Raw genomic sequence first — 27690 nt, 5'->3', positions numbered from 1 at the left:
CTTTTTTTTTTTTTTTTTTTTTTTTTTACCGGTTTCTCCTATTGCCCCTCAAGCTAGGTGCCATGATATTTTGTGCATACCTGTGTGTATTGTAGCATTTATTTCACTGTTTTATCTCTGTAATCCCAATGCCCACCACAGTGTTTGGTGTATGGAAAGTGGTCAATACTAAATTACAATACATAAACATTTAGGCTGGGTGCAGTGACTCATGCCTGTAATCCAGTGCTTTGGAAGGCCAAGGTGGAAAGATCGTTGAGGTCAGGAATTTGAGACTAGCCTGGGCAACAGAGCAAGACCCTATCCCTACAAAAATAAAAATTAGCCAAGTGTGGTGGCATGTCCCTGTAGTCCCACCTACTCAGGAGGCTGAGGCAGGGGGATCTCTTGAGCCCAGGAGTTTGAGTTTACGGTGAGCTGTGATCACTCCACTGCACTCCAGCCTGGGTGACAGTGAGACCCGGCCTCAAAGGAAAAAAAACAAAAAAAACCCCGCATTTGATTGAATTTAATTTTTTTTTTTGATAGATTATCTTTCTGGTTTGTCACAGGTATTTTGTTTACTACTTCCAAGATGCTAGCAACTTTAATTGTAATCTAATAGTCATAGTCTTCTCTCATTTCTATCCCGTTTTATTCCATATGTTGACCTAAAACTAACTCTGTGGCAAATGAAGTGATGGGTACTACATAGCAATTTGATTGCATTCTTAATCAGATTATAGGTTTAAATAGGGCAAAAGGCCACAGAAGCACTTTGATTCATATATACTGCAGTTTGAATAATGCTTTTTTGACACTAAATTTCACATCTCTACTTGGCGAATTATCTTTTAAAACTTCTTTTGAATCACTGCTTAGTGAAAATGGCTTTGGCTTGTGTGCAGAGTATCTAGTATAATTAGGGGTCAAGTTATGAATCTTTAGTTCTATTATCTATCAAGAAATTAGCATAGAAAATGAAGTTACTGTTATGTAGTACAGTAGTCCCCAACCTTTTGGCACCAGGGACCAGCTTTGTGGAAGACAGTTTTTTCATGGACCAGGGTGGGGGCTCGGGGATGGTTTTGGGATGAAACTGTTCCAGCTCAGATCATCAGTCATTGGATTTTCATAAGGAGCACACAGCCTAGATCCCTTGCATGAGCAGTTCACAATAGTATTTGTGCTCCTATGAGAATCTAATGCTACTGCTGGTCTGACAGGAAGTGGAGTTCAGGTGGTAATGCCTGCTGGCCCGCTGCCCACCTCCTGTTGTACGGCCTAACAGGCCATGGATGGTACTGGTCTGTGGCCCAGGGGTGGGGAATCCAGATGTGGGTAGGACTTTAGGTTCTCTAGTCAGACAGATGTGGATTCCAAACTTAACTCTCCCAGATTATTTTTAGTAAGTTATTTTACTTCTTTGAGTCTCCATTTTCTTGTGAAAGTATCTACATTATACTGTTGAAAAGACTGTGGGAGGTAATGCATATACTTAGCATGGTTTTTGGTTTATAATTTATTTTTAACTATTAGCAAGAGTCAGTTTTTTAGGTGATAACTAGTAATTTTAGTTGCAAAGACTTTATTCAGAGTAAATAGTTTGGATTTACTATTAATACTGTCTTTGGATGAAGTCTGATGACACTTGCATTGATTTTTCTTTGCTAATACATTTTAACCAAGATTTTTACTTAAAATATATTTCAAATTAAGCTTTGGTTGTATCAATTAGACTTACATGTTGCATGTTTCACAGAGGGTGACTGCAAAGTTAAGAGTAAGTAATATTTTACCTCATATTTTATATTATTGAAGTTTTAGAGGTCATTGCTTTTCCATTATAGCTTTAATTTTAAATTAAGAATATATTTTAGGCTGGGTGTGGTGGCTCAGCCCTGTAATCCGAGCATTTTGGGAGGCTGTGGCGGGAGGATCACTTGAACCTAGGAGTTTGAGACGAGCCTGGGCAACATAGCAGGACCCCATCTTTACCAAAAAATAAAAAATTAGCCAGACGTGGTGGTATGTACCTATAGTCCCAGCTTCTCAGGAGGCTGAGGTGGGAGAATTGCTTGAACTCAGGAGGTTAAGGCTGCAGTGAGCTGTGATTACACTCCCCTCCAGCCTGAGTAACAGAGGAAGACCCTGTCTCAAAAAAAAGGGATATGTTTTATATAACGTAATTAGTGGACTACTTATCTCTTTTTAAAATTAATAAACTTATTTTTTAGAGTAGTAGTAGGGCAGCAGTAGTAGGGCAGTAGTACAGTAGAATTGAGCAGAAACTACAGAGTTCCTATATACCTCACCCCTGTCCCCACACAGGTACATTCACTTCTACTGTCAACATCCCACACCACAGTGGCACATATGCTACCTGCATAGACATATCATTATCATCCAAAGTTACATTAGAGTTCACTGTTGATGTTGTACCTTCTGTGGATTTTGACAAATGTATAACTGATTTTTTAAAAATCCTGTCTGAAAAATCTTTCTTTCATTGGAGAATTTAATCTATTTTTCAATTCATGTCATTACTTATTGGGGCTTAAATCTGGTCTTTCTTTATGCTTCTGTTTATCCTACCTAGTCTCCATCCCTTTTTCTTTTTTTTTCTTTTCTCACCTTTTATTGCATTGACCAGTTTTTGTTTATTTTATTCTTTTTCTCTATTACAGTATGAGCATGTTTCTATACTCAGACCACACATATATACATGTGTCTACCTGTAGGACATCATTATTGTCTTGCATAGTCAATGTTCATATGGACTTTATCCACATATTTATTTTTTGCTCTTATTTCTACACCTCTCATAAGATCTTTCTGCCAAGAATACCCTTTACAGATTTTCCTTTGTAAGGGAACATTACAGAGGGGTCTGTTGGTAGTGACCAGTTTTTGTTTGTCTGAAAATTATTTTGCCTTCATTCTTTGGATATCTTTACTGGTTTTATAATTTTGGGTTGGTAGTTATTTGAAGAGACGGTTTTTACTGTCTTCTGACTTGCATTGTTACTATTGACAAGGTAGCTGATAGTCTTTAGAGAAACAATCCTTTATGCAGCATAAGCAGTATTTGAAGATGAGATAACTAAGAGTATTTCAGAAACAGATGAACAAGATCAGTCTACAGGTTCATGAAGGCCAGCAAATTCCAGGGGGTGTGAATGAAAAGAAATACTCAGCAAGGCCGGGTGCGGTGGTTCACACCTGTAATCCTACCACTTTAGGAGGCCGAGGTGGGTGGATCGCTTGAGCTGAGGAGTTGAAGACCACCCTTGACAACATGGCAAAAACCCATGTCTACTAAAAATGCAAAAATTAGCCAGGCATGAGCCTGTACTCCCAGCTACCTGGGGGACTGAGGTGGGAGGATCACTTGAGCCTGGGAGGCCAGGGCTGCAGTGAGCTATGTTCATGCCATTGTACTCCAGCCTGGGTGACAGAGCGAGACCTCTGTCTCAAAAACAAGAGAAAACTCATCTATATGCATCATAGTGAAATTTCAGAAAATTAAGGCAAAGAGAAAAAAATTCTTAAGCAGCCAGAGGGAAAAAAGACATATTGAAATAACAGTTTAGAGAGGATATTCAGGCAAACACCAATCAAAAGAAAGCTATATTAAATCAGACACAGTAAAATTTAAGGCAAAAAAAAAAAATTATTAGAAATGAAATGGTTGTTATAAACAGTTGAAATCACTAGGAAGCGGTAATAATTCTAAATGTATATAAATGTGATAACATGGCCTCAAGATAAATAAAAAACATAATAATAGACAGATCCACAAATCATAATGGGAGATTTAAACACATTAAGAGTGGTATTCTTTCTCCTTTAGTCATTTGGTAGAACTCTGGGATGAAAATGATTGAAATCATTATAGATGTTCCCTGACCACAATGCAATTAGCTAGAAATCTGTAACTAAAAGCTAATGGAAAAGTGCCAATGAAAATGAGGGAAAATTTTGAAATGAAAGATTTCAAAATATTTTGAAATGAATGTTAGTGAAAGTGCTACATAACAAAATTGATAAAATGCATATGAAACAGTATCTAGAGAGAAAATTACAGCTTTAGTTACGTATGTAAGAAAAGGAGAAAAACTAAAACTTTACAAACTAAGCATCTATTTCAATAAGTTAGAAAGAAAATGAGCAAGAGAATTAACCAAAGAAGGAAGAGGGAAAAGATAGCAGAAATTAGTATAGGAAACACACATACAATACAGAGAATAAACCAGTTTTTTAAAAATAGTGTTAAAATTTTTGTAGGGGGAAAACCTAATAAAACTAATATGACTGATTTTTAAAAAGCACAGCCATCCCCAGGAATGAAAAAAGGAATAATTACTACTGTTTCTAGATATTTAAAGGAAACAACACATTATAAATTGCTTAAATTTGAAATCTTTGTGAAATTGACCCATTTGCAGAAAAATGCAATGGAACCAAAACTGACAGTAGAAGAAACAAAATACACATAGTTCTGTAACTATTAAATAAAATGAATCTGTAATTTAAACATTTATTCAGAGAAAAACTGCAGGTCCAAATAACTGCATCTAAGAATTCTATCAACCATTTAAGGATGAAATAGTGCCAGTATTTTACAAACTGTTCTGAAGAACAGAAAAGGTAGATATGCTTCCCACTTATTTTCTGAGGTCAACATAGTCTTGATGCCAAAACTCAACAAAGACTGTACAAGAATGATACAGGCAAATCTCACTTGTGAAAATAAATGCACAAATCTTAAATAGTAACACAAACACAACATATAAGATATAAAAATGCTAGTTTATGAAGACCAAGTTGGGTTTATGTTGGATGTGCAAGGTTGGTTATAGATTAGAAAAATATATGTAATTTTTCACATAAACAGAAAAATCATATGATTATCTTAATAGATAACAAAAATTTTTTAAAAATTAGATAAAATTTAACATTGATCTGTGACTAAAAGTCTTAGCAAACAAGCAGAAGATATTTCCTTAATCTGCAGTTTGCATTCCTTTTTACTTTTGCTTGAGTATCTCCATGCTGTACTCTTGGGTCATCATGCCTCTGGTTTTTTTTTTGTTTGTTTTTGGTTTTTTGAGATGGAGTTTCACTCTTGTTGCCCAGGCTGGAGTACAATGGCAGGATCTTGGCTCACTGCAACCTCTGCCTCCTGGGTTCAAGTGATTCTCCTGCCTCAGCCTCCCAAGTAGCTGGGACTACAGGCATGCACCACTACGCCTGGCTAATTTTGTATTTTTTTTTTTTTTTTTTTTTTTTAATTTTGTATTTTTAGTAGAGATGGGGTTTCTCCATTTGGTCAGGCTGGTCTTGAACTCTCGACCTCAGGTGATCTGCCCACCTCAGCCTCCCAAAGTGCTTGGATTACAAGCGTGAGCCACCGCGCCGGACCCATCATGCCTCTTAATACCCCATTTCTTCTTCCTGTCCTCCTGCTGTTGCTTCTTTTTAATTTAGTTCAGATATTACCTTTTCTGTGACTTTTACTAGTTTCCTACAAATAAAATGTTTTTTTTTCCTTTCCTCTGTGTGTTCATAGCTGTATTATTCAAAGTAATTATCTTAAAATCAGCTGATGAGCAAACTTGATCCCATTTAAATCTAGCTTTTTTAAAGACTAGGATATGGCATTTTGGGAAAACCGTTATTCCGCCTCCTGACCCCCAAAGATTCACATCCTTTCCACATGCAGAGTATATTCACCCTATTTCAACATCCCCGTTACAGTGTTGGCTCAAAGTCTAACGTCGCATCTAAATCCCATAAGCTCAAAGTTCCAGTTCTCATCAAATAAATCAGATATGAGTGGGACTTGGGGTATGATCCACCTTGAGACACAGTTTTTCTTCATCTGTGAAACTGAAACTCGAGAAGCAAGTTACCTCCTCCCACAGTACGATGGTGGGACAGGTATCTGATGACAGTTTATAGACATTCATGTTCAAAACACAAAGCAGTGGAAGGAAATTCCTGTGGAATTTCAAAATCCATCCAAACTCCATTTGGTTTCAAGGTCTGAGAATAATCTTTTATGGTGATCTTCTGTGCTTCTGCCTTTTGGGCACAGGGTTCTGTTCTCTAGGTTATCCTTTCTTTTTGATAATGTTTAGCCTGCTAACAATCTGTTTAAACTTTTTAGAAATTATGCCTTTTTTTTTTTTTTTTTTTTTTTTTTTTGAGACAGAGTCTCACTCTGGGTTCAAGTGATTCTCCTGCCTCAGCCTCCCAAATAGCTGGGATTTACAGGCACCCACCACCATGCCAGGCTAAATTTTGTATTTTTAATAGAAACAGGGTTTCACCATGCTGGTTAGGCTGGTCTCGAACTCCTGACCTCAAGCAGTTCACCCGCCTTGGCCTCCCAAAGTGCTGGGATTACAGGTGTGAGCCACTGTGCCCAGCCTTTAGAAATTAAGCTTCTTAAAATTCTAGCTTCTGTCCCCTGCCCAATTCCAAAGCCACCTCTGTGTTTTTAGGTATTTATTAAAGGAGCATTCTACTTCCAGGTAAGAAGATCTGCAGTATTTTCTTATGGCTGCTGTAACAAATCACACAAACCTAGCTTTAACCAACAGAAATATTACCTTACTGTTTTAGCAATCACAAATCTGAAATGGGTTTCATTTGGGCTAAAATCAAGTTGTTCACAGGGCTATGTTACTTCTAGAGACTCTAGAAGAGAATCCATTTCCTTGCCTTTTCCAGCTTCTAGAAGCTGCCTACATTTTTTGGTTTATGATCACCTTCTATCTTCATAGCTAGCTGCGGCCAGTCAAATGTCTCACCTGTCACATTACTCTGTTTCTGACACTGCCGCCCCTTCCTTCTGGGCACACATGGGTAATGCAGAATAACTCCCTGTTTTACTGTCAGCTGATAAGCAACCTTAATTTCACCTGGTACCTTTCATTTTCCTTTTATTTATAACCTAACATATTCACATGTCTCAAGGATTAGAATATGGAAATCTTTGGCCATTATTTTGCATATCACAGTGGTACTTGGTGTGTAAGTCATTGTATTAGTTCGCTTTCACACTGCTGATAAAGACATACCTGAGACCGGGCAAATTACAAAAGAAAGAGATGTAATGGACCTAACAGTTCCGCATGGTTGGGGAGGCTTCACAATCATTGCAGAAGGTGAAAGGCTCGGCTCACATGGTGGCAGACAAGAGAAGAGAGCTTGTGTAGGGGAACTCCCCCCTGCCCTTTTTTTTTTTTTGAGACGGAGTTTTGCTCTTTGCCCAGGCTGGAGTACAGTGGCATGATCTTGGCTCACCACAATCTCTGCCTCCCGGGTTCAAGCAATTATCCCACCTCAGTCTCCTGAGTAGCTGGGATTACAGGTGCCTGCCACCAAGCCTGGCTGATTTTTTGTATTTTTAGTAGAGACGAGGTTTCACCATGTTGGGCAGATTGGTCTGGAACTCCTGACCTCAGGTGATCTGCCCGCCTCGGCCTCCCAAAGTGCTGGGATTACAGGAATGACCCACCAAGCCCAGCCGGAAACTCCCCTTTTTAAAGCCATCAGATCTTGTGAGACTTACTCACTATCATGAGAACAGCATGGGAAAGACCTGCCCCCATGATTCAGTTGCCTCCCACCAGGTCCCTCCCACAACATGTGGGAATTCAAGATGAGATTTGGGTGGGGACACAGCCAAACCTTATCAGCCATCATACTTATACGAAGTGTAAGTAATTGCAATTCAATTTCTATTATGTTGTGAACATTTGGACTCTTCATAAGAAAACTAGTTTCATCCCTCCCACAATCACCTATTTTTTTTCCTAGTGATAACATTTTTAAATTGAGGTTAAATTCATATAACATACAAATAACCATTTAAAAATGTACAGTTCAGTGGCATTTAGTACATTCACAGTGTTATGTACCATCACCTCTCTAGTTTCAAAACTGTTCCCTTAACCCAGAGGAACACTCTGTGCACATTAAATAATCATTCTCTAGCCCTTTCTCTTCTCATCTCCGGTAGCAAATAATCAGTTTTCTTTCTCTGTGTATTTGCTTCTTCTGAATGTTTTATATAAAATGACTCATACCTTATGTGACCTTTTGTGTCTTTTACTTAGTATAAGTTTTCAAGGTATATTCATGTTGTAGCATGTAGCAGTACTTCATTCTTTTTATGGCTGAACAATATTCCATTGTGTGATTATGCACAATTTGTTTATCCATTCATTCATTGATGGACTTTTAGGTTGTTTCCACCCTTAGGTTATTATAAATAGTTCTGCTATAAACACCTGTCTACAAGTTTCTGTGTGGACTTATGTTTTGTTTTCTTTATCTATCTAGTACTGGGTATTATGGTAATTCTATGTCTTACCTTGTTCAAGAACTGCTTATTTTCCAGTCGGCACCGTTTTACATTCCCACCAGCATGACAGTTATCCCTATTTTTCTACATCCTTGACAATACTTTTTACTTTCCCATTTTAAAAATCATAACCATCCTGGTGGGTGTAAAATGATATCTCACGGTGATTTTGATTTGCATTTCCCTAATGACTTAATGTTGTTGAACATCTTTTAATGTGTTTGCTGGACTTTATATATCTTGTTTGGAGAAATGTCTATTCAAGTCTTTTGCTCATTTTTTCACGAGACTGTTATTTTGTTGTTGTGGGAGGTATTTTTTTCTTTTTTTTTGTATTCTGGATACTAAACTGTTATCAGATACATGATTTGCAGATATTTTCTGCTATTCTGTAAGTTTTCTTTTACTTTTTTGATAATATCCTTTGATGTACAGGAGTTTTTTATTTTCATGAGTACATAGTATTTGGTTGGTGCAAAAGTAATTGTGGTTTTTTACTTTCAGTGGCAAAAACCACAATTACTTTTGCACCAACCAATGTATGGGGTACATGATATATTATGATACAGGCATACAATGTGTAATAATCACATCAGGGTAAATGGGGTATCCGTGACCTCAAGCATTTATCATTTCTTTGTTATAAACATTCCAATTAGACTCTTTTGGCTATTTTTAAATGTGCAATATAGTTTTGTTGACTGTGGTCATCCTCTTGTGTTACCAAATACTAGATCTTATTCATTCTATGTTTTTGCACCCATTAACCAACCCCACCTTTTGCCCCCCTTCCCACAGTCCTTTCCAGGCTCTAGTAACCGTCATCCTCTCTATCTCCATGAATTCAATTGTTTTAATTTTTAATGTTTTTAATTTTTATGAATTGTATTTTGTTGACTTTTGTTACTGTTGTTGCTTATGCTTTTGGTGACAAACCTAAGAATTTATTGCCAAATTTATAGTCATGAAGATTTACCCCTCTGTTATCTTCTCTTTGTTTTGTTTTGTTTTGTTTTGAGACAGGATCTCGCTCTGTCACCCAGGCTGAAGTGCAGTGGCGCGATCTCAGCTCACTGCAGCCTCTGCCTTCCAGGTTCAAGTGATTCTCCCGTCTCAGCCTTTCAAGTATCTAGAATTACAGGTGCCCACCACCACACCTGGCTAATTTTTGTATATTTAGTTTCACCATGTTGGCTAGGCTGGTTTTGAACTCCTGGCCTCAAGTGATCCACCTGCCTCAGCCTCCGAAAGTGCTGGCATTACAGGCATGAGCCACTGTGCCCAGCCTCCTATGTTATCTTCTAATAGTTTTAGTTCCCATATTTAGGTCATTCATTTTCAGTTAATTTTTGTACACAGAGTGAAGTAGGGGTCCTACTTCATTATTTTGCATGTGGTTTTCTAGTTGTCTCCCCATTATTTGTTGATGAGATTATTCTTTCCTCATTGAATGGTCTTGGTACCCTTGTTAGAAATCAACTGGCCATAGATTTTTGGGTTTATTTCTGAATTCAAATCTGTTTCATAGGTATATATGTGTATTCTTACGGCAGTACCATACTTTTTGGAAGTCTCCAATCTGTGGACATAGGACATCTTTTCATCTAATTAGCTCTTTTTGAAATCCTTAGCAATATTTTGTAGTTTTTAGTAGGCAAGTCTCTCACCTCCTGGGTTAAATTGATTCCTAGGTATTATATTCTTTTGGATGCTATTGTAAATGTAATAGCTTCCTTAATATCCTTTTCAGGTTGTTCATTGCTGGTATATAGAAGTAACTGATTTTTGTGTATTGCTCTCCTATCCTGCCGCTTTGTCAAATTTATTTATTGTTCTAGTGATTTTTTTCTTGTGCATTTTCTGGGGATTTTCTAAATATAAAGGCATGTCATCTGCAAATACAGTTTTATTTCTTAGCTTGCAATTTAGATGTGTTTTATTTCTTCTCCTTACTGACTGCTCTGGTAGGACTTCCAGTGCAATATTGAATACCAGTGATGGAAGTAGATGTCCTTGTCTTTTTCCTGATATTAGGAGAAAATCTTTCCATTTTCACCATTAACTATGATGTTAGTTTTCTTGGGGTTTTTTTTGTTGTTGTTGTTTTCTTTTCTTGCTCTGTCACCCAGGCGGGAGTGCAGTGGCACAATCTCAGCTCACTGCAACCTCTGCCTCCCAGGTTGAAGTGATTCTTATGCCTCAGCCTCCTGAGTAGCTGGGACTACAGGTGTGCACCACCACATCTGGCTAATTTTTGTTTAAGTGCCTCTAACAGTCTGTTCACCATAGCTTGTGTTTTTTGAGGCTTCAGGTTAATTCTTTGCTTAAACAGAATGTGTTTAAGACATTTAACACCAAATTTGTTTAAAATGAGTATTCCCTGTTTTTTTGGTATTTCTACTAACTTTTAAAAATACTGTCACCCCACGTTTCTGTTGAACTCTTTTAGAACACTTTTAAAATTTTTCATTTACTTAGACTTAGTATGGAAGATTATCAGGAGTCAAGTCCTATGTTTGGGGTTTAAATTTGTTAACTTTTAAAATATTATGTGTGCATAATAAAAATATTACATTGTTATGTGTGCATAATAAAAATATTTTTATGTGTGTATAATAAAAATATTAATAATTTAACTCATCAGATGTGAGTCTGTGGGAAGAGATGGACTATATCTTTGCCTTATCTATGAACAAAAGATTTGCTAAGTAATTTAACCAACTGAATTGTTTGAGAGGGCAGGTTTTTTTAAAAGCATCTTACACACATAAAAGTATTGATGATTAAAAGCCACTGATGTGAACATTATCCTAGCTTAGCTCTTTTCATTCTGTGTCTAAAATCCTGTTTCTTTAAAGAAGATTGTTCCCAGTTGCTTTTATCTAAATACGTAGATTTCTTTAAAAGCGTTTTTTATTAATACAAATGGACAACAGAGATTATCGAAGAAGCTACAATGTGTCAGATATTAATAATTCCTACTACTTCCTAGTAGGAGATGGAGAGAAAATGTAAGAAATGGCTCTTTTGTCATTTGGGGGTTTGCATTCTAATTGGCAAGACAAGACGCTGGCAGAGGAACTCTCACTGAGATTTGTGAATCCCAAAATTATATATATGTAAAATTTTCTGGGAAGAGTATTTATAACTTCCTTCAGATTTTTGTTTTGTTTTGTTTTTGTTTTGTTTTGTTTTGTTTTTTAAGATCTCTGTGATTGTAAAATGGTAAGAATCACTGCCCTGGAAAGTGAGTAGCGTAACAACACACAACAACAAAATACCATTTCTCCCAAATTGCACAAAGTGTAGCCATGTGCATGTGTAGGAACTTTGCAGTTATATCTGATAGCCAGACCTCTTGGTAGGACAAAAATTTCAAGTAACTCAAGTCATGTACTAATTTTGGTTTAAGATATGCCAAATTTTAGCTGTTTTGTAATTCAGTAAAAATCTTAGTATAGAATTTCCATATAGAAACAAAACAAATTTAAATATCTTTTAAAAATTAGTTATTAGCCCATCCTGTGACCTACTAGTGGACCTAAAACCATACTTTAAGAATATGAATTTATGATCCTGTTATACAGGGAAACTTCCTCTAGTGGCGTAAACCTATACCCATATCCAGAAGCTTTTTGCCAACATTCCTACATCTTTTCTTTTCTAGATTAGTTGAGATATTATACATTTTAGTTTTCAATCTCATTTTCTTTAGTATCACATTCCTCCTCCTCCCTCTTTCACTTCGTCTACATTCACACTCCAGCATTTAATTCTCTAAATTTACTATAAGCAACTGCTGCATCTATCAAGTATTGCTATATTCAGTGTAATAAAATCCAGTAGTTGTGTCACCCTAAAACTGGGTAGAGAGATTTAATTTAAAATTTTAATTTTTTTTGGCTCTTAAGATGTTGCGAGTGGAATACTAACCGAATTTCTTGTTTTTGTTTATTTCCTTTGAATACTCCTTTTTTAGAATTAGTAAATTTAATTAGCATCTAGCTAAAGGGAAACAGCATTTATGCTAAATGTTGCTGAGGGACTGAAACCAAACAGATCACACCTGAGTTAGGACCTTAATGAAATAACCTCAGAACACATAAGTAAATTAAACAAGGGCTTGAATATGATAGATAAGAGCTATTCTTTAAAAGTTGGGGTATGGGCCAGTTGTGGTGGCTCACACTTGTAATCCCAGCACTTTGGGAGGCTGAGGTGGGTGGATCACTTGAAGCCAGGCATTCAAGACCAGCCTGGCCAACATGACAAAACTCCATCTCTACTAAAAATACAAAACTTAGCTAGGCATGGTGTCATATGCCTATGACACCTTCCAGCTACTCTGGAAGCTGAGGTGGGAGAATTGCTTGAATTTGGGAGGTGGAGGTGCAGTGAGCTGAGATCATGGTTTCTGCACTCCAGCCTGGGCAACAGAGCGAGACCCTAATAAGTTCGTATTATGGTTCTGCATATATTAAACTGATTATTTTTCAAAGTTAGGTAAGAATATTTGAAATAATAAGATAACCATGAAGCACTTTGAAGACTTAAAGTCCTGTATCTATTTTTATTAAGATTTTGAAGTAGGTAGGCATGGTGGTGTACACCTGTACTCCCAGCTACTTGGGACACTGAGGCAGGAGAGTCACCTGAGCCCAGGAGTTCAAATTCAACATGGACAGCAAAGCAAGACCCTATCTCTATATTTGGCGTATAAGAATATAGTGCTTTTTGGGGGGTGAGGGGAGATTGAGACAGGGTTTTGCTATGTTGCCCAAGCTGGTCTGGAATTCCTGGGCTCCAGTGATCCACCTGCCTCAGCCTCCCAGAGTGCTGGGATTATAGGTGTGAGCCACTGCACCTGGCCAGAATTTAGTACTTAGACTAAAGTTTCAGCATTTTTTAAATCTTTCCTATTTACTCCCAACACACTGAAGCAGGGAAAGGAAAAATGTCTTTGTTTTTTTCCTCTTTTTAAGAACTGCCCAAACTGGACTGACTCCCTTTGCAGTGATTTCCCATTACTCTTAGAGTGAAACTGAAATTCTTTACTTTGCCTACAAATCTATACATAGTATGTCTCCCCAGGTTGCTTCTCCTACTACTCACAACCTTTTTGACTACATCTAATTTACTCCCATTTTTTTCTCTTCTATTTATATGCCAAGACTATTTTCATCTTAGAGTTTTAAACTTTCTATAACTCATGTCTAGAATGTACTCCCCAGAGTCCTCTCATGGTTGTCTTTTTGTATTTAGATGAAGGTCACCTCTCTAACACCCAGTCCAAATTAACGTAATGCGATTAGTCATTACCATACCATCCTTTTTTGCTTTCTTCATGACACTTACTGTTACTTAAACTTATTTATTTCATCACATGGGTTTTTTTTTAATACTTGCTTACCTCCAGAGTGTAAGCTCATACTAATATGTAAGGAGAAATTGTCTTGTTTTTCACTGTATCCTTAGGATATAAATTCTAGAACATCACTTGATAAATGGTACTCATTAAATCATTGTAGAATTAGTTAACTGTTTCATCTAAAAGTATTAAATATATTCTGAAGAATATCTCAAAGGATTTTTGTCTCATACATTTTGGGCTTAAAGTTGTCCACATTTTAGTATTTCCATTTGATTTTTATATTTTGCTAGTTGTTAATAAACTAAGTATTAATCTCAATATGTAGAATTAAAATTTCATTTTTGACAGGTTGACTTTGGCAGAATATCACGAACAGGAAGAAATTTTCAAACTTAGACTAGGACATCTCAAAAAGGTATGTGAAACATATGCTGCATTTTTAGTTCAATTTGCTACCAGAATTTGTGGGAAGTTGTGTTATATTAAAAGCCAAAATTTAAGAGAGTAAGATTTCAAATTAAAAATTTCAGATTAAAAAGAGATGCATTAAAGTTACTTTATTTTATTTATTATTATTTTTGTTTTTTGAAACAGTCTCGCTGTCAGTCTGGAGTACAGTGGCACAATCTAAGCTCAGTGCAACCTCCACCTCCCTGGTTCAAGCAATTTTCATGCTTCAGCCTACTGTGTAGCTGGGATTACAGGCATGTGCCACCACACCTGGCTAATTTTTGTATTTTCAGTAGAGTGAGGGTTTCGTTGTGTTGGCCAGGCTGGTCTCAAATTCCTGGCTTCATGTGATACACCCGCCTTGGCCTCCCAAAGTGCTAGGATTACAGGCATGAGCTGTCACGCCCGGCCAAAATTACATTTTTATGTTGAGTATATTAAAATAACATTCCTTTATCTGTGTCAACTTAAAAATCTTGAGATGATGATATACCATGTCCTTGTAGTGGAGGAATGATTCTTGGACAGACCTCCAAAGTCTTCAGAGTACTCTATTTAAGTACTACCTTTTGGTAAAAAATACTTCATTTTAAAGAGGAAATCTAAAATTCCATATTATGTTAATTTCATAATGAAATAGCAATTGTAAATAAATAGCAAACTTCTTCGGCTTATCTTTTAATTTGTTGCATGTGTGATGTTTCGATTAGAAGATGTACATAGGAAAAAGCACTTAGTAATAGTATAAAGGGATAAAACTGAGAAAACACGTTTCTATGTGTTACTGTCGCAAACTTTTAAATAATGTATATCTTTCTACTTGTTTGTAAACTCTGAAATTGTAATCAGTTTATTGTTTTTACAGGTCTTAATTTTAGTTCAAATGATTTCAGAGAAGTAGTAATAACAGAGTAGGTTTTTTTCCCTCAAAATGAAGTTACCGACAGACATAAAATTCTTTTTCTTTGACCCAATTTTTTGTGCTTTCTGCTTGTCAGGTTCTTTAAATTTTTTAAATAGGCTGAATTATAGGTAAAATTGAATGAGTAGTGATAGTATCTGTGAAGTTGTCTCCATGGGATCGGGTGAGGTAGGACAGAGAAACCCATTCTGATAGCAGCTACTATTACACTGTATACTAATTTGTTTTGGAAATGTTATTAATATGCTGGGGACTCCTACCATTTAATTATAGGGAATAGAAAATTATTATATATAATTTGCATTAGTATCCTTTAATATGCTATATCTGTCTAGGCCAACTGCCCAGAAAGCTTCAACCTAAACTACTTGAACAGTGAATTCAAAAATGATTTATTTTGGTCTTTTTGTTTTTTAAGTAGTTCTATTTTGTTCTATTGCAATTATTGACTGCTTTTCCTGCTCTTTGAGACTTAGTTGACAACTTCAGTCTATTCTCTATAATAGATGGAGCTATAGAACTATCGTAATAGTTCTGTGATAATGATAGAACCATGTAAAGGAACTATAGAAGGGAAAAGGGAATTTTTAGTACAGGATGAGTCATAAGTATCTGTGTGCCCACCTAAACTGTTTTTATAATGAGTTCATAAGGGCCTATGTTTGATGTCTCATGTAAAGATTTACCAGTTATTTTCTAACCAGCCTGTGGTGATAAAGGAATACTTATTTACTTAGTTATAGTGATTCCAAGATGTACTTGAGAGTTTTACTGAAGGGTTATTATTTTCACATGTAATACCAAATTTCAGATTACTCTTTCTAAATGATGACATTTTACATGTGCACCTTATTTTATGAAAATCTGTTATAAAATCTGAAATTGTAAAGCAGTTAAATTCAGAATTAGCTATTTGTATTACAAAAAGTACACTTTGAAAAGGCTTCAAAGGAGGGTTTGTTTTTGTTTTTGGTTGATTGGTTTTAAAGCTTTCCTGGTACTTTGAAAACACTGGTTTCTGTGAAAAACACTTTTATAACATAAGGTATACTTAGTGTCCACATATTATATAGACATTTGTAAAATGTTGTAGAACACTAAACCTTCTAACCTTCGTATTCTCCTCTTTCCCAGTGTTTGACTTCTATATTTTTCGTATTTACTTACTCTTTCCTATAACTATCCCTTCCATAATCTTTTTCCTGCTTTTTTTTTCTAGCTTTTATCAGATTTACTGAGCAGTCTTAGATTTCTAACTTTATCTTCTTTTTAACTAATTTACAACATAAATTTTCTTTTCTTTGACCTTCATCGTGGAATATTTTGGGGAAATGGATTAACAATAATGCTGAAACATACTCTCATGTCATGAATACCCAGATTTTCTTCTGAGAGACTATTTTGGGTGAGAAGAATGAGTGTATTATAAAGAAAGTGGCCAGTAGTACATACAGGGAACAAAATTAAGCAAGTAATGTCACTTTAGAGCATAAATAGCAGTTGCCTGCTTAGAACTGAGTATTAATTTTTGAGTTATACAGTTAAAAAATAATAAGCAATGTTACATGTATACAAATAAGTTATTTGGTATTCTGAAGCACAGTGGGAAAAAAGGTCATTCTGTTTTCTAAAAAAGATTAAACAGACTTTTAACACACACAGGACAGGCTTGAGTCAAAAGAAAAGATATTATCACTTCTGTCTTATCAGCTTCTGGGTTTATTAAGCAGACATGAACTGTACTCCAGCTTGTAAGTATACAGCTTCTACCTTAGGCTGGATCTGAATATTTGATGCCCCTTGTATCCTGTACAGGAAATATAACCAGTCAGTTTGTGGTTTAGATTTGGAGCCTGGCATACTCTTGCATTAGCACAGGTGACTCTCTTGCTCTTTGTCCCTTCAATAAATTCTTAACATTAAGCAGAATTAATTATTAGACTAACTTTCTTAGCACTGAAGGACGAAAGTTCATGGAGGAAACCCATGGCATATGGACATATGAGAATAGACAGGCCTGTTTACTTTTTCTTGAAGTGGATAATTTATGACATGCATTGTGTTTCATAATGATAATCACTATATTTGAAAAGCTAAACTAAAATATGAAAAAGTATGTTTACCTTTGAATAAATCATAAAGTTTAATTCATATTTTATACTGTTCCTCAGGGTTAGAAAAATAATAAATCCAAACATAGCCTTACTCTGTTATCCAAAGTGTGATAGAGTAAGGAATGAGAGTCAGGCAGAAACCTCCAAAAGTAAGTACTTGGCTAAAATAAATAAGTGTTGCTAGTTACTACCAAAAAGTAAATGTAAACTTACTTACGGGCTTATTAATTTTTCTCTTCTGAGATTAGGGAAATCACTGTGGAGCATCACTTTTTTTCCCCCTCAACTGTATCAAGAATTCTTTTATATAATATTTATTGTTTTAGTTGTTCCCAGTTTATGCAGTCGTTGCTCACCCATTTATTAAGTGACTTACTGCCATACTCTGCCTGACACAGCCATAATTCAAATTCCCATTTTAATGGAATTACATATTACTTTTTATAGACTTTGAAGCTTTAACCATTTTTGAGTGAACATTAATTACACCTTTTTGAATGCCCAGATCTATATATACTTCCTCTGGAGTAATACCACCAGTAAGTGACAAAGCCAAAACTTGAACCATTCCCAGTCCTATTTCAGTACTGTACCCATGTGATTAATTCCTAGAATTATTTTGTTGTAGACTAATAGTAAGTTGATTCATTGTATTCATAAAAATTAATTCATTGTGGCTTTCCTTGCATCTCTGTTAAGTACTGGACTGTTTGCTTTTCCCTAAGTTTTTTTTTTTGATGTATTGAGGGGTGAACATGCTATTTCATTTTCATTACAGATAAAGGAGAACAGTTTTAAGTTAATTATTTTTCATACACATTCTTTTTCATTGTCTTTCACATATTTTCTTCCTTGGGCATTATGTTAGTGACCATTGTATGAACTACAATATTTCTTTGTTATTAACTAATATATTGATTTTCACTCAATTTATTTTTAAAGGTCAATCAACAAAGACCTTTTAAAAAAACATTTTTTAATAAAAACTCAAATAATTTTAAAATATATCTTAAGGAATTCTTAGAATAGAACTGTATAATAAAATATATGGAGACTATACAAATTATTCCTGAAAGTATTTCAGAAGGAACAAGTAACTTTTAGTTATCATTAATTATATACAGACTTCCCCAGTTATTAATAAAAGCCTGTAGTTGTGAAGAGAGTAATTTCCTATTTTTAAAAAGTTGTTAATTTGAGGCAAAGCTTCTAATGATCCTGTTTTATCTACCTGTGCCCATGTGGAGTTGTGGGTTCAAGGAAACCAACGAAAAACATGCTGGCTCTTATAGTTGATCAGGTTTTGATACCTGTCTCTGATAAATTCAAATTATGGGAAAACAATTTATCTTTGTGATTCAGAAGCTCTGCTAGGTTGATTATATAGTCAGATCTTTATTCTGGAGTTGAAGAAAACGGTATGGATTTGCTTTCAAGGATTGTCACTAAATTAACACATAAAACTAAAAATAAAATAACAATCCCTGCAAAATTAAATTCCTTGAAATGTCCATATTTTTAAAAGATACAAGTTACTAGTCATAATACCCCAGACTGATGAGTAAATGAGAATTTTGAAAGTTATTAGGTTCAGTAACTGTGTCTTGAGACTACTGCAGCTCAAGTTTGTGATATGAACAACATGTGGGTATGTTACTCTTTATTTTCTTGTCTTCAAATTTTTTTGTCTTCTTGATTTTAAATATTTGATTAGTTGGAGAGAATGTGTTTAGAAAATGTGACATCTCAGTATGGAGTATTCAATAGTGTAGTAGGGATTGGCTTTAATGTGTGTGTTTTGGTATGTGTGTGTGTGTGAGTGCATTTGACTTATGAGCCCTGAATATAAGTGCCAGAGTTTTATTTGAAAAACATAACCAATTTGTGATTGAAACAGGATTAGTCAAGAATCATCAGCACCAACACAAATGTATCTTTGCAGACCGAAGGAATCAGCTAAACAATTTACAGTCATCTCAATCTCTACTAAAACAAAAATCACATCCAACATGCCACCTGACACCATTTCTTTCTCTCTCTCTCCTTTGCTCCTTGCGATGTGGCATTCATCTCTCCTTGTGCCTCCGTTCTGAAGAGATAACAGTATAGCAACAACTCTGCCACTGAAATCCTGTTCTCTGATCGATATTGGCACCTGCAAAGAGAAACAACCAGTAACAGGCAGCAGCAGCATCAGTATTAATCTTCCATGATGAAATCTTTACAGGTCAAGAACAAGTACACAGCTCTTTTCTCACTCCTTCACAGTGGACCATGCAACTAGTTGAAATGGAAGACAATGGATTGTCTACAAGCCTTTTGAACAGTGGAGAATACAGGGCGTTGGCTTTAGGTGAATTGACCCCCAAATATTCTTGAAGTTTGGTGTCCCCATTGGTCTTTCTTTCTAGAACACCATTGTCATCTGACTTATCAAACCCTTAGTATGACCACAAAGAATAAGTTTGCATATGTGACATTTTTTGTCACTTTAGGTTTGAATGAAAATAATGAGCAATATAATGCTAGAGGGCTTAATCTTTAAACCTATTGTTCATCTTTATATTTATAGCCATGACTGGAAGAAATCTTCTAGGAATTCTCTCAGTTAAAGCCAACTACATTGTACATGATGTTTCCGTAGAACCTGACACAAGATGCTGCTTGTGTAGGCAGTTCTCAGTGGAATTCTGGGAAAAGTACACTATACTAGAAAAAGTCGTGATTAAGCCCATGAAGAATGTTGAAAGATTCCTGATTTCTTGGTGGGGGTGTGTGTGTGTGTGTGTGCGCGCGCGCGCGTGTGCAGGAAAGGTGCCAAGAAGAGTGCTGGAATTCTAACTTTACAATTTGTCATTACTACTATTTTACATTTAATAATGAGTAGTTGTCCTAAAAAGATGACTGTGGTGAGAGAACATTAAATAGCTGTAGATGGGAAAACTCATTAGTGTTTACGTTCTTATCTCTTACTCACATTTGGACCTACAAACTATCCTGGCTCTATATTTCCCTATTTATAATTACATAACCTTAACTTGGTAGTAGATAATGTTCAGCTACCAAAATGAAAATGTAGAGGTAAAAGGTGTTTTACTTCCCCTTTGTGTGTGTGTGTGTGTGTGTGTGTGTGTGTGTGTGTTTTCGCCCAGGCTGGAGTGCGGTGGCACAATCTTGGCTTACTGCAACCTCCGCCTCCCAGTTTCAAGCGATTCTTCTGCTTCAGCCTCCTGAATAGCTGGGATTACAGGCATGCGCTATCATGCCTGGCTAATTTTTATATGTATTTTTGAGTAGAGATGAGGTTTCACCATGTTGGTCAGGCTGGTCTGGAACTCCTGACCTTGTGATCTGCCCGCCTCAGCCTCCCAAAGTGTTGGGATTACAGGCATGAGTCGCTGTGCCTGACCCACAGTGTTTAGTATTAATCCTGTTGTTATACAGGCAATGGAATTTAAAACATTTTGGAAAGAATCTTAGAAATCATGTTAGCCATCAGCAGGGTTTGTAATTCAGATCTGTAAATTCAGTTCAGAGATAACTTCACAAAAAAGAGAAAACAGTTGCTTGGCTACCAGCCCTTCCCAATCATAACTGTAAATCCATGCCATATGCATAATGAGTCTGTAGAAGACTAGGTTTAAAAGGAAGCAGAGCCGGGCGTGGTGGCTCATGCCTGTAGTCCCAGCACTTTTGGAGGCAGAGGCCAGAGGAGCGCTTCAGCCCAAGAGTTGGAAATCTTGTCTCTACCAAAAAAAAAAAAAGTCGAGGCGGGGAAGCAGAAATGAAAACTGGAAGAAGGACTGCAGTACGCTACACGAAGGCATCGCACCAGTGTGTGCTCAGGCTTGGTGTCAGCCCTTGCTTAGTGTGGAACATTACAGAATTTCACTCCTATAATACAGCAGCTGTAAATATTTTTAAGACAAGTGTGCTAGATATTTAAATTTTGCCAATCAGTTGAATTCTTAAACATTTATTTGATGCTCGGGAGGTAGTTTTTGTTTTGTTTTGTTATAATAGAGGAACTGACAGAATTAAAACCTGCCTATTTTAACAGTCATTCCAAGTTATGGGTATTAATGTACATATTTATGCATTTGAAGGGAGAATAAACCATTACCCCCTCCACACACACCCAGAAAAACAGGAAATGAAGTGTGTAGAGAGCAAAACATTGAGTAAAGGTACTAATTTTCTAAGCTAGTTGAACACACCTGAGGTGATACAGTATGCTCTCATCAATAATAAGCCACTTTAGTGATTGGGGATGGGAGTGGAGAGAACACTTATATAATTAGGAAAGAAAGCCGCCAGTATTTAATGATCTTTGTCTTTTCTCATTCTCCTACCCTTCTCCCCAATCTACACAATTATTCTCAAGCAAAAATATGATTATGGTGCAATAGTTTCAAAATTCAGACCTGCTCTGTCTAGGTGGTTATTTTGATTGGTTGGTTGGTTGGCTGGCTTTTACTTTTATTGGTTCATATCTCACACATTCATATTTAGGATATGGGAAAACATAATATGGTGACATAATAAGGATAAATTTGAAATAAGTTGGTAATTTTCTCAATTGTATTTTTGCACTGCCCTTTGTTTTTAATTAGCTTTTTTTTTTTTTTCTTTAAAGTCAGTCTCGCTGTGTCACCAAGGCTGGAGTGCAGTGGCGCAATCTGGGCTCACTGCAACCTCCAACTCCTGGGTTCAAGCGATTCTCCTGCCTCAGGCTTCCAAGTACCTGGGACTACAGGCTCCTACCACCATACCCGGCTAATTTACATATTTTTAGTAGAGACGCGGTTTCACTATGTTGGCCAGGCTGGTCTCAAACTCCTGACCTCATGAGCCGCCCACCTCGGCCTCCTGAAGTGCTGGGATTATAAGCATGAACCACTGCACCCGGCACTTAATTAGATTTTAATAGTGCCTTTTGTTAATCTCACCTTTTGCTTTCTTGGTGGTAAACTTTTAGAATGGCATTATAAATAGTTTGTGAAATTAAAATTTAATTTTTTTAGGACTTAGAGATGTTAACTTTTAAGGGATTAATATTGTTCACATTACTAAAGTAAATTTGGTGTTAAATTGTGTTTTTTTTTTTTTTTTTTTTTTTTTCTGAGACGAAGTCTCACTCTGTCATCCAGGCTGGCTGGAGTGCAGTGATGTGATCTTGGCTCACTGCAACCTTGGTCTGCTGGGTTATAGTGATTCTTGTGCCTCATCCTCCCGAGGAGCTGGGGTTGCAGGCAAGCGCCATCATGTCCAGCTAATCTTTGTATTTTTAGTAGAGAAAGGGTTTCGCCATGTTGGCCAGGCCGGTCTCGAACTCATGAGCTCAGGTGATCCACCAGCCTCGGTTTTCCAAAGTGCCGGGATTACAAGCGTGAGCCACCGCACCTGGCTGGTGTTAAAACCTCATTCCGAACTGATTTTCTTAATCAAGTAGTGTTGTTACGGTGACTAGACTGTTCCAAGCTATATTCTTCTACCAACTCCCACAGGTTATAGGCACGCTGAGAATAATACATCAAAATACTTCCTCTTTTATCTTGGCTTTATGCGAAGGCAGTTCTTAGAAATTGAGTTTTTTGGTAGAGAGAATATGTAACATGTATTCAGGATTTGCTAAATAACTTTAAACTAGCAAGTTTAATTTTTTCAGGAAATGTTTTGGCTTTACATATAAAAATATGTTTTATAACTTTTTAAGCCTTATAGTTTTAATGCCTACCATATTTTACCTTTTAATAATTGCCTTTTGAAAAAAATGCCATTATGAGAAATGTTCCAAAATACTCCAGATTCATCTGCCATTTTCCTTTCTTTTTTAAAAACATCTCCCTCACATAGGAACCACCTATCATTTTTAACCTGGAATTTTACAGAAATTCTGCATTGCTGCAGCCTACATTTGGCTTATAGACTTGAGCCAGAGGAATATTAAGTTGCCATAAGAGACTTTGATTACAAATAGAAAGCATTTCTATGCTGAAGATCTGGTGAGGGACAAAGTCTTCTAGTGAAGTTGCTGTGGGATTTATCCGTACACATTTTTTTTAAATTTTAATTGTTAGAAGGTAGTGTTTTTTGCAGATTACTTAAACAATGAGACAGTGTTGAGATCTGTTGTCTACCTGTCTGACTTGGCTTTTTATGTGAGAGTATTAGATTTTATTTTAAAATACTGTTAAAATAGCTATAGTGTGTATTGTTAAATTTTCCATTGTATTTTTTGTTTAAACAGAAAAGAGCCATGTCCTTTTATTGTGTATTTAATTGCCAAACCTACCTCTTTCTTTAATACAGTCTGTTCTTATTTATGTCTCTTCATTGTAATAGCCTACAGAGACCAGTTCATTTCTGGAGATGCTATTTGTCTCTTTGTTTCTTCTAGATTTTCTCTGCTTTCGTTAACTGCTCAACTAGTGTATGAATTCAGGACTGAAACTTGGTGTTCTTACTAAGCACAACTTAGCTGATTGGATTGTCTCCTTTCAGTCTACTCATCTGGCCTAGTTTTGCTATGAGTTTGAGGATTCTATTCTGTGATGAATTCAGATCAATTGTAAGCCTAGTTAATCCTGTCTTCTCCTGAACCCTTGGAAAAAGAGTAATTCTGAGGATGGCCCAGAGGTTAATGTCAGTCTCAGGCAAGGAGAATGTAGGCTACTGTATAGATCTTTGGAAACGATCTGTAGCAAAGATAAGTTAGTTGTTCAGACTATTGTACCCTGGGCCAAACCAAAACTGGGCCTTGCCCCATGCTCTGAGGACAAGGTGCTAGGTAGTACTGCCCTAGCATTTACCTACAAGTATGTGTGTTGTCCATAACAAAATATCAGACTGGGCACCTAAACAGCAGAAATTTGTTCTAGAAGTCCATGACAAGATCAGGCAGAGTTTGGTTTTGGGTAAGGGCTCTCTTGCTGGCTTGCAGATAGCCACCCTCTCACTTTGTCCTCACATGGCCTTTTCTCTGTGCTCCTTGGATGGGGGTGGGGGGACTTTTCTTCTCATAAGGCCACTAATCCCATCATGAAGGCCCCATAACCTGATCCAACCCTGAGTACCTCCCAAAGGCCTCATCTTCAAATGCTGCCCTATTAGGGAATAAGGGCTTCAATACATGAATTTTTGGGGGAACACAGACATTCAGCCCATCACAATATATGTACTTTTTCTTAGTGGAATTTTTAGAGTAGCAGAGTTACCTTTCCCCCAGAAGTGTGTCAGTTTGCTTGAAGTCTAAGATATTGCGATATACTGAGTTACAAGATGAAAGACAAATATATTTCACTGAGTATGGTGGGTTTATATCTATCTATATAAGACATAGTTTCTTCCCTTGACATTTCCTTCTAAATACCCAGAATCCATCTTTTTTTCTTTCTCTAGTACTACTGACATTTTGTTTTTCTTCCAGTAAACTTAACAATTCAAATGGAATGAAACTTGCTTGTGCTTTTATTTTGTAAGATTTTTATGAGACGTATTTGTCATGTTTTTAGAGGCAAAAAAAAAAAAACTTGCTTTAATTTGCTGATACAGACATACATTTTACTTTAACAAGTATTTATTTTGTAATATTGATTACTACCATTGTATAGACATCTGAAGGTTATAAAACAAATGTAATTTTGTTCCTCAGCAACCTATTTGAATCTCGTAACATATATTTATGACTCAATAAAATTTGGCTTTTATAAATTCACTATTGAGATAGTCTCCCCATGCCACAATTTCAAATAAAGGTTAAAACAAGTATTTATTCTAATAGGCTTTTCACAATTTTATCAGATTATTTAAACTTTCACCAGCCTACCAAATGTTGAGTAGCTTCCTAACGTATGACAGTCAAATTAAGTTCTTGAGCAGCAAATGTTAGTAATATGCAGGGGAAAAGTCGTTGCTTTCTAGATTCTAGTCTAGATTAGAACTGAATCTAGATTCTAGATTTCTAGTGTAAATTAAATTCTTTCATACTCCTGGGTAAACCTGTATGGCCAGTTTCTTATCTATTTTAGATGGCTAAACTATGATAACTAAGCTATGTTTTGAGTTTTTTGTCTCAAAGCTTTAAAATTTACTTCCTGTTTTTATAGTGAAACTTTATTGAATCTCCTAAGATATCATTTTTTAAAATTAAAATTAAAAATATATGTGACTGAAGCTATTAATGAGGAAATTTCAGTTAAATTAAGACAATCTATGTAGTGTACCTATTTTAGAAAATCTCCCAATAATTCTAGAAAGATTTATCTTCGTTTGAATTTATTTTGAAATTTTCTGTTTGCCATGTAATATCAAATGTGCATTAAATGTCTCTGCAACAAGTAGTGGTTGAATTTCATTTTAAAATAATAAAAGTAACCTTAAGATAGAGATATAATTTGTTTTTTCCTCTTAATGCTTAAAATATTCCTCTGAATTTCTGTCTTAGGTACCGTTGTAATAAGCTTTATACCTCTACTATCTGTCTTTGAATGAAATGATAATATTTATATTTTCAAAGTAAATTTCAGAGTTATATTTTGAGGTAAAGAATTTTTTATATCAAAAGATAAATTACTAAAAGAAAAGAAGCAAAGGAGCTGATGAAATATTTAAATGCATTATTCAGAGAAAACTTCTGTTCCATGTGGTCTAGATTTACAATTCTAGTGGGTACACATTATGCCAAGGTGATCTGTATTTCTTTACTTCAAAATTATGTACTAAAAATATTCTAAGCTGGGCATAGTGGCTCACACCTATAATCCCAACACTTTGGGAGGCTGAAACAGGAGGATCCCTTGAACTCAGGAGTTCCCTAGCCTGGGCAACATAGTGAGACCCCATCTCTAAAAAAAAAAAAAAAAAAAAAAATGGTGTGGTGGTGCATGCCTGTGGTCCTAGCTACTTGGGAGGCTGAGGCAGGAGGATTGCTTGAGCCTGGGAGGTCAAGGCTAAGGTGCGCTGTGATCATGCCACTGCGCTCCAGCTGGGTGACAGAGTAAAGAAAGAAATTGGCCTAGAAATTTTCACTGAAACCTGGCACAGGCTTATCCTTTTTTTTTTTTTTTTTTTTTGCTGGCCAGTGGTTGGGGGTGGAGAGCGGGGATGGAGTTTCCCTCTTGTTGCCCAGGCTGAAGTGCAATGGTGCGATCTCAGCTCACTGCACAACCTCCGCCTCCCAGGTTCAAGCAATTCTCCTGCCTCAGCCTCCCGAGCAGCTAGGATTACAGGCATGTGCCACCATGCCTGGCTAATTTTGTATTTTTAGTAGAGACGGGGTTTCTCCATGTTGGTCAGGCTGGTCTCGCACTCCCGACCTCAGGTGATCCGCCCGCCTTGGCCTCCCAAAGTCCAAAGTGCTAGGATTACAGGTGTGAGCCACTGCACCCAGCTCTAGTCTTACCCATTTTTAAAGTAGTATTCAAATTTGTATTGACAAAGGGGTGTGTGTGTGTGAATGAATGAATGACATGAGTGATATGTGTACTTACTTGTTTTGGTGGCTAGTCTAAAAGTTGTGTATTTTAAGACAAAAATGTATTTGTCACAGTATTTATATTGATTATTAAATTTCTTTAAGATTTATTTACTTCTGCTCTGATACCTTAGGGTCTGCTACAGCAATCTATAAATTTTTTGTTGTAATATCTCTTTAGGATTGCAGTGAGATCCAAGTGAGTGGTCAATTTGTGTGTGTGTGTGTGTATGTATGTATGTATTTGTACTCCAAATGCTGTAAGGTGTAGGAAGAATCATTCTGCTTTTTTCTTTCTTCCTCTTTTAACTATTATAAAATATATTCATTTTATTTGTTTTCTACTAGTAAATTATTCCTTCTTAAATTAAAATTTGCATGAACTAGAAATAGCTCATTTTATGTTATGTCAGTTTTCAACTACCTTTCAGTATACACATTATAAAAACAGATTTCTTGTAGTACAGAATACAACCCAGCATCTGATTAGGTATAGATTTTCATGTGGAGGATGTTTTCTTGAAATAGATTTTTGCCTTATCTCATTCCATCTTTTGGGCATTGAAAAGAGCACTTTGGTCTTTTAACTCTATAATATACTATTCTTCCCATCACTGTAAAAAATTGATGCATGGGTAAAAATATCTTTTTTATATCGCAAATAAATTGAGCTTGTTATAGTCCCCTCTCTTCATTTTCAGGAAGAAGCAGAAATCCAGGCAGAACTTGAACGTTTGGAAAGAGTCAGAAATCTTCACATACGTGAGCTGAAAAGAATAAACAATGAAGATAATTCACAGTAAGTCATTATTTGCATTTCATAGTTTTATATTATTAAAACTCCTCCTCCCCTCCCCGCCCCGTAGAGAACGTAAACACAATATTTCCTTCTTGGGTTGTCTCATCGTACTTACAAAAGATCCAAAGTCGTTCCCATGGCTTGGAAGGCCTTTTATGATCTGGTCCCTGGCCACCTAACTGTCCTCACTTCTCTTAAACATG

The 27690-nt window shown here is 36.2% G+C and overlaps 1 protein-coding gene across 2 annotated transcripts in view; it reads left to right on the top strand.

Annotated features, from left to right (window-relative positions):
• TLK1 (tousled like kinase 1) overlaps positions 1-27690 on the top strand; it is a 166186-nt gene that overhangs the window by 114446 nt on the left and 24050 nt on the right. For both annotated transcript variants that reach the window (XM_007965328.3, XM_073019808.1), the window contains 2 exons: positions 14076-14142; positions 27390-27487. In XM_007965328.3, coding sequence (XP_007963519.2) covers positions 14076-14142; positions 27390-27487 — 165 coding nt within the window. The remainder of the gene's footprint in view (positions 1-14075; positions 14143-27389; positions 27488-27690) is intronic.

This window comes from Chlorocebus sabaeus, chromosome 10 (assembly GCF_047675955.1).
Source record: "Chlorocebus sabaeus isolate Y175 chromosome 10, mChlSab1.0.hap1, whole genome shotgun sequence".
NCBI classification, from domain to species: domain Eukaryota; kingdom Metazoa; phylum Chordata; class Mammalia; order Primates; family Cercopithecidae; genus Chlorocebus; species Chlorocebus sabaeus.
This window is presented reverse-complemented; position numbering and strand designations above follow the sequence as displayed.